The sequence below is a fragment of the Hippopotamus amphibius genome, chromosome 15, assembly GCF_030028045.1.
Source record: "Hippopotamus amphibius kiboko isolate mHipAmp2 chromosome 15, mHipAmp2.hap2, whole genome shotgun sequence".
Taxonomy (NCBI): Eukaryota; Metazoa; Chordata; class Mammalia; order Artiodactyla; family Hippopotamidae; genus Hippopotamus; species Hippopotamus amphibius.
Window position 1 is genome coordinate 5,377,279 of NC_080200.1, and position 13,317 is coordinate 5,390,595.

The 13,317-nt window shown below is 36.6% G+C and overlaps 1 protein-coding gene across 1 annotated transcript in view; it reads left to right on the forward strand.

Moving 5' to 3' along the window:
- LOC130837121 (putative adhesion G protein-coupled receptor E4P) overlaps window positions 1–13,317 on the forward strand; it is a 55,668-nt gene that overhangs the window by 11,161 nt on the left and 31,190 nt on the right. Inside the window, exons 4-5 of the mRNA XM_057709926.1 lie at window positions 2,684–2,803; window positions 7,047–7,199. Coding sequence (XP_057565909.1) covers window positions 2,684–2,803; window positions 7,047–7,199 — 273 coding nt within the window. The remainder of the gene's footprint in view (window positions 1–2,683; window positions 2,804–7,046; window positions 7,200–13,317) is intronic.

Here is a 13,317-nt window from a genome sequence, read left to right on the forward strand (position 1 = left end):
TGATTAATTAGTTTATTTTGATTTATTTTATTGAAGTATAGTTGATTTACAATGTTGTGTTAATGTGTGAACAAAGTGATTCATATATATATATATATACATATAAATATAATTTTACATTATGATTTATCCCAGGATATTGAATATAGTTCCTATGCTATACAGTAGGACCTTGTTGTTTATCCATCCTATATATAATAGTTTACATCTACTAACCCCAAACTCCCAATCCTTCCCTCCTCCATCCCCTCTCCCCCTTGGCAACCAGAAATCTGTTCTCTATGTCTGTGAGTCTGTTTCTGTTTTGTAGGTAAGTTCATTTGTGGCATTTTTACATTCCATATATATGATATCATATGGCATTTGTCTTTCTCCTCCCAACTTACTTCATTTAGTATGATAATCTCTAGCTGCACCCATCCTTCCTTTTTAAGTCTGAAAAATATCCCATTGTGTGGATAGACCACATTTTATTTACCCATTCATCCACTGACAGAAACTTGGGTTGCTTCTACCCTTTGGCTTTTGTGCATAGTGCTGCTATGAACAGGCAGACAAATATCTCTTCAAGATCTTGCTTTCAATACTAAGAGTGAAACTGCTGGTATATTAAATTTTTTTTTTTTTTTTTTTAGAAATTGACATACAGTTTTCCACAACAGTTGCACCATTTTACATTCCTACCAGCTGTGTACTAGGTTTACAAGTTCTGTACATCTTACCAACACTTGCTATTCTCTATTTTTGAAAATAAGGAAGCTGGTTTTATTTTTTTTAATGTACATTACAGAATTTTACTGGGCATTAGTTATTTGAGGAGCTAAACCAGAAGTGTCTCAGAAGCTTCTCATTGCCTCCTTTGCCCTTTGGATATCGAGTTAAAAATAGCAATCATAACTCAAATTCCATTTCTACAAACTCCAAGATCATAGGCTTCATTGTTTCAGTGAAAAATAGTCTTCTGCATCATCGGCATGGCAATAGTAGCACTTCCTATCTGATAACCATTACCCTTCCCCAAGGCCCAGAGAGCATATACTTAAATTTTTTCTTTATTTCAGTGATACTGGTCCATCCACTTATATCCAGATTTTTCCCACCTCAACCCCAGTGCAGTCACTGGCATGGTCTCATCTCAGGAAATAGTGACCAGAACAGATAAAACCCTCAAGTGCTAGGTCTGTCTGCTGAAATTGTCCAGAGAAGGCCAGTGTATTACCAAGTGAAGTGAATAAAATGCAGAGGAAAGAGGAAATGGAATTTTGTCAAAAACTGCCATCATTTCTGTGCCAGTTTCTGACTATAATGTTAAATTTCCACTCATTGGATTTTTCAGGCTCCTATGTATTGGTATATATAACACATATGGTGTGTTCTTTGGATAATCGCTCAGGATTTTATCTTTGTTTTGGTTTGTTTTTTTTCCTACTGTAATTATCACATAGAGATATTTGAAATGGGTAAGGGATGAGAGAAAAAGGATCATTACCAGTTGTGGCCGTCTCATCCATGAAGCTTCCTGTTTGTATCAGCTAGAAATGGTCTTTCCCTTCCCTAAATTCCTGTAGCCATTTAACTGTACTTATACTGACAACTCAGTTTCAGCCAAGATATGGAAGCAACCAAAGTGTCCGATGGCAGATAAATGGATAAAGAAGATGTGGGATATATATACAATGAAATATTACTTAGCCACGAAAAAGAATGAAATTTTGCCATTTGCACTAACATGGATGGTTCTGGAGGGTATTATGCTTAACAAAATGAGTCAGACAAAGAAAGACAAATACTGTATGTTTTCACTTATATGTGGAATCTAAAAAAAAAACAAACAAAAGAATATAACAAAATAGAAACAGACTCATAGATACAGAGAACAAACTGGGGTGGGGGGGAAGGATAGGGGAAGGGGATTAAGAGGTGAAACTACTGCGTGTAAAATAAATAATATACAAGGATATATTGTACAACACAGGGAATATAGCCAATATTTTATAATAATTTTAAATGGAGTAAATCTATAAAAATATTGAATCACTATGTCATACACCTGAAACCAACACAACATTGTAAATCAACCATACTAAAAAAAAAAAGACACCTCAGTTTGTTTCTGTAATTGCATACAAGAACCTCACTTTTCTACACTATTAGCCTGTCAGCTGCCCTCCTCTTTCTTCCTTCTTTTTCCCAGCCCTCAATACATATAGCCCCAACTAGATTTATTGTTGCAGATGTTGTTTTTGTTGTTAATAATTCTGGTTAGCTGATTCATATCCAGAATGAGAAGCTGTTTTTTTTTTTAATCCAGTGACTCAGTCACTCAGTCATTGACTGAGGCAACTTCTCCTTGGGGAAGAAGACATTGCTAACCTGCCATGTGGTGAGCAAATAGGATGCTGGTGGCCAGAGAAAGCCCTCAGTAAGGAAACACAGGTGCTGAGAGCTGGAAATCCTACTGTCAAGCAAAAGTGATGATGGTGGCAGAGGTGGGATAAGGGTGGGGCAAGGTGAGCATCTGAGTTCAGCAGTAGGATGGGTGCAAAGAGGCTGCCAACAGAGCTTTTCCTAAGAGGACATTCTTGCAACTGCAGCGCCTGGTACATCACAGGTGCTCAATGAATATTTCTTGAATGAATGAATGGATGAGAAAATGAAAGAATGGATCCTATGTTCCTTGCAGCTTTCTGTCCTCCATGCCCAGAAAATGCTTACTGCCACAACAGCACACACTGTGTTTGCAAAGATGGATTTCAGTCTGTGTCTCGAAGGAGCTACTTCAACTCTTACGAGAAATGTGAAGGTAAAGAGGCAGTTCACACACATCTTGGAGTTTGGAAGGGATGAGGGGCATCTTTCTTAATCCCAAATACTGTTACCTAGAGGTTCTGGTACAGTAACGATGTAATAATATCACAAGGTGGAAAATATCAGGGCTGCCTCAATGTCCTTATAGAAGTCCCCAGCCCTTGTCCTCTTCTCATGCTCATCCTAGTGCTGGCTTGACGATCCCTGATATTGGCTTGGTTTTTCTTCAAAGGAAAGTGGAGTTCCCAGGACCCTGGGCTCTTGAAGTCTCAAGCACTGTTAGTGTTGTTTTCTCAGTTTTTTTTTCTGTTGTTTTCTCTTTTTTGTTTATTTTTTTCTGAGAATTCTGCAAGGGAAGTGAATCTTATCTGTTTATTGCTCTATGCCTAGGACAGAGAATAATGTCACATAGCAGATGCTTGAAAAATATGTGTTCACCAAGGGAACAAATGAATAAATTATCTTGGCACTCAACACCTTGCATGATCTGGCCCCAACTTAGCTTTCCAGTTTCACTTTTCACTACTCCCATCTGCTCTGGCCAACCCCCCCCCCACCCCACCCAGCCGTTTTAAAAAGCTTTTATTGAGATATAATTGACATATAATAAACTACATATATTTAAAGTGTACGATTTGATTTTGTTCTTGTTAATGCATATATGGCAATCCAAATTTTTCAATTCATCCCACCACAGCCCCCCCAAAATCCTTTTTAATTTCCACAAATTCTAAAGGTCAATTTAAATACAAAGGGAAACACCACTCCTGAATATCTAATTGCTGGAACTGGTTACCTGATTGACAGAGTTGTAGTGTAAATTCAGAGGGTGAAGCAGAAAATAGTAGAGTATGTAGGATGTATTTTATTCCTTTTTACTTCATTTGACTGCAGCAAAATAGACATAACATAATTTACCATGTTAGCTATTCTTTAGGTGTATCTTTCAGTGGCATTAAATACTTTCACATCATTGTGCAGCCCTCATCACCATCCACCACAGAAATTTTCATCATCCCAAAAGAAAACTTTACACCCATTAAATCCCAACTTCCCATTCCTTCCCCTCCCCCAACCCTTGGCAACCACCATCCTACTTTCTGTTTCTGTTAATTTGACTCCTCTAGGGTCCTCTTATAATTAGAATCATCTAATACTGTATCTGTTTATTTATTTAAATCATTTTTTCAATGATAGCATCATAATTTACCACTTCAGTCATTGTTATTCATTGACTACATTGTTATTGTAGTACACTGTTACTAAGTACATTCACTCATTTTTGCGCAATCATCCTCACCACCCAACTCCAGAACTTTTTTCATCTTGCAGAACTGAAACTCTGTCCCCATTAAACACCAACCTTCCTCTCCCCTTCCTCCCTGCCCCTGGTACCCACCATTCTACTTTCTATCTTTGTTAATTTGACTCCTCTAGAGACCTCCTATAAGTGGAATCACACAATATTGGATGTATTTTTTTAAAGCTTTGTATTTTGAAATAGTTTTAGACCTAAAGAAAAACTGTAAAACAGTGCAGTGAATTCTGTATAACCTTCACTCAATTCTCTAAAGTCAGCCAATGACATGACCACAGTACAGTGATCTTCCCCTAACACCCCGCCCCCCCCTTTTTTTTTCCTGTTCTAAGAGCCATTTCAGGATCTCACATTGCATTTAGTCATCATGCTCCTGTCTTGTCTAATCTTTCCTTGTCTTCTATGATCGTTTCAATTGGACACCATAGATGCTCTTCTGAACTTTGCTTTTAAAAATTTTTTAGGAACTCCTTTTTATTTAAAAAATATTTATTTATTTACTTTTTGTTGCGTCAGGTCTTCGTTGTGGCACGCGGGCTTCTCTCTAGTTATGGTGCATGGGCTCGTTGTCTCAGCACGCAGCCTTCGTTGCCCCACAGTGTGTGGGTTTTAGTTCCTCAATCAGGGATTGAAACCATGTTCCCTGCATTGGAAGGCGGATACTTAACCTCTGGACCTCCAGGGAAGTCCATGAACTTTACTTTTTTCACTTAACTGTCTCCCCCAGAAATTATTACAAGTCAGGGTAGGGAGATCTTTCCCAATCATTTCTGCAGCCATGTGGGAGGACCATTATTTATTCAACCCTCTCCTATGTCTGGGCATTTGTTTCCAAAACTTAAGCTGTTTCCACAGGTTATGGGTGGCGTATCTTTAGGGTAGAGTTCTAGAAGTGAGATGGCTGTGTCAAAAGTTAAATCCACATGCGGAAGGTTAGGTATTCCAAGTTTAATTCCAGAAAATTTACACCAATTTGCATTCCCACCAGCAATGCATGAGAGTATCCAATAGAATGTGTTGACAGAATGCATTACCGTTCTTCTAGGTAAGAAATGGTATCTTAGCAGACTTTTAATTAAAATCACTAATTATGAATAATTTGGAACATTTTACGTTAGGGGATCTTTTTCATATTTTGTGACTTGTCTATTCATGTCTTTTTTTTTTTTTTTTTTTGAGCTCTTGTTTCTTTGTCTCTCTATTTTTGAGTTCTTTATATATTAGAGTATTAGTCCTTTGTAGTGTACATTGCAAATACTTTCTCTCTGTTTATCAGTCATCTTTGGACTTTGCTTAAACATTTTTTAGCCATGCAATTAAATTTAAAAGTTTTTTTGAGAATAAACTTTTTATTAGTTATCTATTTTATACATATTAGCTTATATGTCAACCCCAATCTCCCAATTCATCCCACCACCCTCCTGGCTTTTCCCCCTCGGTGTCTATGCATTTGTTCTTTACATCTGTGTCTCAATTTCTACCTTGCAAACTGGTTCTGTAGGCAAACTTAGCAAGGATCTTAAGCCATAATTAAGATGACTTTCCCTACAACAAGATTAAAGAAAAAATCACCTATGTTTAATTCTGGTACTTGTCTGTTTCCATTTTTTACATTTAGATCTCTGATCCATGTAGAGTTTATTCTTGAGAATGGTGTAAAGTGTGGGTCTCATTTTATCTTATTAAAAAATCCATCCTGAACCAGGATGAAGGGCACTTCAGAGAAAGGAAACATGCAATGGTTTAATGTGCATTGGTTATACTGTTTGTGAATATTCAGTTCTGTTGCAGAAGAAAATTTAAAAAAATAGAAAATATTAAAATCGTAAGATGTAGATAAGTAGTTAGTAGGTAAGAGCATGTGTGTGTTCGATATAGAAAGTAATGAAAAGACCAATGATAATATTCATGAAGCAATACATATACATGAGGCACCTAGCTACTAAATAGTCATGACCAATTAAATATATGATTTAATGCCCAAGACATACAATATATACAAGGTATACATGAGCACTTTATGAGATCTTAATTTAATCACTCATTGGTGATAACTATTCTGGCTCATATATCCTCTGCCCAGAATACATAAACACATAGCCCAAATAAAACCCTTAGCTGTTTAGCAGACTAATAGGCAGGTGACAGCTCCTGGTCAAATGTACTTGCCCTGAGTCCTTCCAATAAAGAGAATAATTGTCAGTCATTGGTTCAGGGTCCCTTCTGTCCATGGGTCCCTTTGCTTGAGCCTCAACACTAGCCCTTCTGTGGGCAAGTCTGATGTGGCTGATAGAATCAAGACATGTGAACAGTGCCTAAGCTAGGATTTAAATAGTGTGGTCCTTTCACCTCCCTTGCACCCTTTCCTAATAGTGTATTCACTTACCCTGTCTCTTTCCCCTTGCTACTTACTGTGTGTTTTTAATTGATTTAATACACTGTGTGATTCAAGCATTAAAAAACCCTCCATCCTTCCTCCAGTGTTTTGACATACCAACACTAGCATATTCTAAACCTCCATATGTATTTGGGTCTGCTTCTGGATTATTTAATTTATTCAACTAGCCTATTCATCTATTCACCAGAACCTCATTGTTTAATTGAAATTTCATAATATATTTTAATATCTGGAAAAGTTAGTCCTCACCTTGTAGTTTTTCTGATTATTCTTGAATGCTAATATCAACTTGCCTCACTCCATAAAATACATGTAGATTTTTTTTCATAGGGTTGTGTTGGCTTTATAAATTAACTTAAGGAGAACTATTAATTCTATAATGTTGAATCATCTTAACCAAGGACAGGTGCTGTCCTGGGTACATTTATGAATGATAAATTTTGAGTAGTAGAGATCTCATGGGCTAGGGAAAATGGTACAACTTATGAGAATAAAAAAATGTTATTTTCTCTTGATTCACAGATATCGATGAGTGTACGACTGGGCTGGCAAAGTGCAAGCAGAAAGCATATTGCAGAAATAAAATTGGAAGTTACTACTGCAGCTGTGTCCCAAATTATCCTATCTTCAACTGGGTGGCTGGTGTCATTGACATGAATTATGCAGAATGTTATGGTAAGAATCTCCAAATACTCTTTGGGGTATTCAAATACTCCACCAGGAAAAAGGTGGCAGGGGGAGATCCCTTTAGAGTTCCACCAATTTCAGGCCAGGATAAGAGAGTAGAGATCTGTCCTGGTCCTCACCCTTCAATTCATTGTTGTCCTTGGTAATCGTTTCTCAGGAGATCTCATTCAAGCCCATGGCACCAATCATCATCTCTATGTAGATGCCTTACACATTTGTGCCTCCTGCGTAGGTCTCTATCTTGGGCTTCCAAAATGACACCTTTAATTTTCTACTGGACTTTTCTATGCATTCCTCTCCCATTCATAGAAATTCAATTTCTATGTCTATCTATCTGCCTACATACTAAAACCTATGATTGCATACTGATACCTCTGATTCCTGTCCAACACCAGGGCTTGACCTAGACTTCTATCTTTTCTTATTTGTAGCTCCTTTCTCCAACACTCAGAAACCTGGTTTTCACTAGCCAACATAAATACTAACTTTGCTCCTTCCTAGTATAATTTCAGGTTTTCAGTTAGATCAATTGGATTTAATTTCTGGCTCTACCACCTACCAGCTGATCTTGGGGTAATGGCTTAACTTCTAAATGTTGCACCTGTAAGTGAGAATAATAATAGTATTTGTTTTGTGTTGCTGTGTAACAAATCACCCCAGCATTAATGGCTTCAAACAACATAGAGTTGAACCCCAAACAACATGGAGGTTAAGGGTGCTGACCCTCAGCACAGTTGAAAATCTGTATATAATTTTACAGTCAGTTTTCTAGTCCATGGTTCCATATCTGCAGATTCAACCAACCACAGATTGTGTGGGACTGTCACACATATTTACTGAGAAAAGTCTACATATAAGTGGACCTGTGCCGTTCAAACCCATGTTATTCAAGGTCAACAGTATATTTACTATCTCACAGCCTCTGTGAGCCAGGAATTGAAGGATGGCTTACCTGGGTTCAGGGTTTCCTCACAGCTGGAAAGTGTTGGCTAGGGATGCAGTCTCATCCGAAGGCTTGATGTGGGGGTGGATCTGCCCCCTCCAAGCTCATGCCCATGGTTGCTGGCAGGATTCAGTTATTTGAAAGCTATTGGCTTGAAGGACTCAGTTCTTTTCTGGTGGTTAGTGAGAGGGTGCTCTCAGTCCTTAGAGAGTGGGCCTCTCTAGCCTGCTTTATTATAGCAAGTGCATAAGAATAGCCAAAAAGAGAGTGTGAGCAACAAAGAAGTAGAGTCTCTTATGATAACCTAATCTTGGAAGTAACATCCTATCACTATAAAAATTTTATTTTCATCTTTATTGGAGTATAATTGCTTTATAATATTTTGTTGGTTTCTGCTGTACAACAAAGTGAATCAGGCACATGTATACATATATCCCCATATCTCCTCCCTCTTGAGTCTCCCTCCCACCCATTTAGGTCTTCTCAAAACATTGAGTTGATCTCCCTGTGCTATGCAGCAGCTTCCCACTAGCTGTCTATTTTACATTTGGTAGTGTGTATACATCAATGCTACTCTCTCACTTCGTCCCAGATTCCCCTCCCCCACTCTGTGTCATCAAGTCCGTTCTCTACAACTGTGTCTCTATTCCTGCCCTGCCATGAGGTTCATTAGTACCATTTTTTTCTAGAGTCCATATATATGCATTAGCATATGGTATTTGTTTTTCTCTTTCTGACTTACTTCACTCTGTATGACAGACTGTAGGTCCATCCACCTCACTACAAAGAACTCAAATTCATTCCCTTTTATGGCTGAGTAATACTCCATTGTATATATATGCCACATCTTCTTTATCCATTCATCTGTTAATGGGCATTTAGGTAGTTTCCATGTCCTGGCTATTGTAAATAATGTTTCAATGAACATTGGGGTACATGTATCTTTTTGAATTATGGTTTTCTCCAGGTATATCCCCAGTAGTGGGATTGTTGGGTCAAATGGTAGTTCTATTTTTATTTTTTTAAGGAGCCTCCATACTGGTCTTCATAGTGGCTGTATCAATTTACATTCCCACCAACAGTACAAAAGGGTTCTATTTTTATAAACCCTCTCCAGCATTTATTCTTTCTAGATTTTTCGATCATGGCCTTTCTGACTGGTGTGAGGTGGTACTTCATTGTAGTTTTGATTTGCATTTCTCTAATGATTAGTGATGTTGAGTATCTTTTCATGTGTCTATTGGCAATCTGTATGTCTTCCTTGGAGAAAATGTCTATTTAGGTCCTCCACCCATCTTTGGATTGGGTTGTTTGTTTGTTTGTTTGTTTTTCATATTGAGCTGCATGAGCTTCTTGTATATTTTGAAGATTTATCCTTTGTCAGTTGCTTCATTTACAAATATTTTCTCCCAATTCTGAGGGTTGTCTTTTGGTCATGTTTATGGTTTCATTTGCTGTGCAAAACTTTTACGTTTCATTAGGTCCCACTTGTTTATTTTTGTTTTTATTTCCATTATTCTGGGAGGTGGGTCAAAAAGGATCTTTCTATGGTTTATGTTATAGTGTGTTCTGTCTATGTTTTCCTTTAAGGGTTTAATAGTGTCCAGTCTCACATTTAGATCTTTGATCCATTTTGAGTTTATTTTTGTGTATGGTGTTAGGTAGTGTTCTAATTTCACTGTTTGACATGTAGCTGTCCAGTTTTCCCAGCACCACTTATCGAAAAGGCTGTCTTGTCTCCATTGTATCTTCTTGCCTCCTTTGTCATAAATTAGGTGACCATATGTGTGTGGGTTTATCTCTGGGCTATCTTTCCTGTTCCATTGATCTAAATTTCTGTTTTTGTGCCAGTACAATACCGTCTTGATTGCTGTAGCTTTGTAGTATGGTCTGAAGTTGGGAAGCCTGATTCCTCCAGCTCCATTTTTCATTTTTCTTTGTCAAGATTGCTTTAGCTATTTGGGGTCTTTTCTGTTTCCATACAAATTGTAAAACTTTTTGTTCTAATTCTGTGAAGAATACCAGTGGTAATTTGATAGCGATTTTATTGAATCTGTAGTTTGCTTTGGGTACTATAGTCATTTTCACAATATTGATTCTTCCAACCCAAGAACATGGTATATTTCTTCATCTGTTTATGTCATCTTTGATTTCTTTCATCAGTGTTTTATAGTTTTCTGAGTATAAGTCTTTTGCCTACCTAAGGAGGCAAAAGACTTGTAATTTGTTCTTTTTTATTGCTATGATAAATGGGATTGTTTCCTTAATATCTCTTTCTGATTTTTCATTGTTAGTGTATAGGAATGCATTAATCTTGTATCCTGCAACTTTACCAGATTCACTGATGAGCTCTAGTAGTTTTCTGATGGCATCATTAGGATTTTCTATGTATAGTATCATATCATCTCTGAACAGTGACAGTTTTACTTCTTCTTTTCCAATTTATATTTTTAAATTTCTTTTTCTTTTCTGATTGCCATGGCTAGGACTTCCAAAACTGTTGAATAAGAGTGGTGAGAGTGGACATCCTTGTCTTGTTCCTGATCTTAGTGGAAATGCTTTCAGTTTTTCACCATTGAGGATAATGTTTGCTGTAGGTTTGTCATATATGACCTTTATTATGTTGAGGTAGTTTCCCTCTACGCCCATTTTCTGGAGAGTTTTTTTTTTTTTTATCATAAATGGGTGTTGAATTTTGTCAAAAGCTTTTTCTGCATCTATTGAGATGATTGTATGTTTTTTATTCCTTAATTTGTTAATATGGTGTATCACACTGATTGATTTGCATATATTGAAGAATCTTGCATTCGTGGGATAAATCCCACTTGATCATGGTGTATGATCCTTTTAATGTGTTGTTGGATTCTGTTTGCTAATATTTTGATCAGGCTTTTTGCATCTATGTTCATCAGTGATACTGGTCTGTATCTTTCTATTTTTGAGATATCTTTGTCTGGTTTTGGTATCAGGGTAATGGTGACCTCATAGAACGAACTTGGGAGTGTTCCTCCCTTTGCAATTTTTTGGAAGAGTTTGAGAAGGATAGGTGTTAGCTCTTCTCTACATGTTTGATAGAATTCGCCTGCAAAGCCATCTGGTCCTGGACTTTTGTTTGTTAGAAGTTTTTTTTTTTATTACAGTTTTAATTTCATTACTTGTAATAGGTCTGTTTATATTTTCTAATTCTTCCTGATTCAGTCTTAGAAAATTTTACCTTTCTAAGAATTTGTCCATTTCTTTGAGGTTCTCCATTTTATTGGCATATAGTTTTTTATAGTAGTCTCTTACAATCTTTCGTACTTCTGCAGTGTCATTTGTGATTTCTCCTTTTTTCATTTCTAATTTTATTGAATTGTTTCCTCTCCTTTTTTTTCTTGATGAGTCTGGCTAAATGTTTATCAATTTTGTTTATCTTCTCAAAGAATCAGCTTTTAGTTTTATTGATCTTTCCTATTGTTTTCTTCATTTCTATTTCATTTATATTTGCTTTGATCTTTATGATTTCTTTCCCTCTACTGGCTTTGGGTTTTCTTTGTTCTTCTTTCTCTAGTTGTTTTAGGTGTATGTTTAAATTGTTTATTTGAGATTTTTCTTGTTTCTTGAGGTGAGATTGAATTGCTATAAACTTCCCTCTTAGAATTGTTTTTGCTGTGTCTCATAGGTTTTGGGCCGTTATGTTTTCATTATCATTTATTTCTATGTATTTTTTATTTCTTCTTTGATTTCTTCATTGATCTCTTGGTTATTTAGTAGTGCACAATTTAGCCTCCATGTATTTGTATTTTTTACAGTTTTTTTTTCCCTGTAATTTATTTCTAGTCTCATAGCATTGTGGTCAGAGAAGATGGTTGACATGATTTCAATTTTCTTACATTTTCTGAGGCTTGATTTGTGACCCAAGATGTGATTATCCTGGAGAATTTTCCATGTGCACTTGAGAAGAAAGTGTATTCTGCCACTTTTGGGTGGAATGTCCTTTAAATAGCAATTAAACCTATCTGGTCTATTTTGTCATTTAAAGCTTGAGTTTCCTTGTTTATTTTCTGTTTGGATGATCTGTCCATTGGTGTAAGTGGGGTGTTAAAGTCTCCTACTATTATTGTGTTACTGTCGATTTCCCCTTTTATGGCTGTTAGCATTTGCCTTAGGTATTGAGGTGCTCCTACGTTGGGTGCATACATATTTATAATTGTTATATCTTCTTCTTGGATTGACCCCTTGATCATTATGTAGTGTCCTTCCTTGTCTCTTATAATAGTCTTTACTTTAAAGTCTAATTTGTCTCATATGATTATTGCTACTCCAGCTTTCTTTGGACTTCCATTTTCCTGGAATATCTTTTTCCATGCACTTCCTTTCTGTCTGTATGTGTCCCTAGGTCTGAAGTGGGTCTCTTCTAGACAGCATATGTATGGATATCATTTTTGTATCTATTCAGCCACTCTGAGTCTCTTGGTTGGAGCATTTAATTCATTTACATTCGAGGTAATTATCGATGTGTATGTTCCTATTACTATTTTCTTAATTCTTTTGGGTTTATTTTTGTGTCTTTTTCTTCTCTTGCATTTCCCTCCTAGAGAATTTCCTTTAGGATTTGTTGTAAGGCTGGTTTGGTGGTGCTAAATTCTCTTAGCTTTTGCTTGTCTATAAAGCTTTTGATTTCTCCATTGAATCTGAATGAGATCCTTGCTGGGTAGAGTAATCTTGGTTGTAGGTTTTTCTCTTTCATCACTTGAAGTATATCCTGCCACTCCCTTCTGGCCTGCAGTTTCTGCTGAATGATCAGGTGATAACCTTATGGGGATTCCTTTGTATATTATTTTTTGCTTTTGCCTTGCTGCTTTTAATATTTTTTTCTTTGAATTTAATTTTTGTTAGTTTGATTAATATGTATCTTTCTATGTTTCTCCTAGTGTTTGTCCTGTATGGGACTCTTTATGTTTCCTGGACTTGGGAGACTGTTTCCTTTTCCATGTTAGGGAATTTTTCCACTATAATCTGTTTGAATATTTTCTCAGAAACTTTCTTTTTCTCTTCTTCTTCTGGGACCCCTATAATTTGTTTTTTAATTTATTTTTTAATTAATTAATTAATTGGCTGCATTGGGTCTTCATTGCTGCACATGGGCTTCCCCTAGTTGCAGCAAGCAGGGGCCACTCTTCA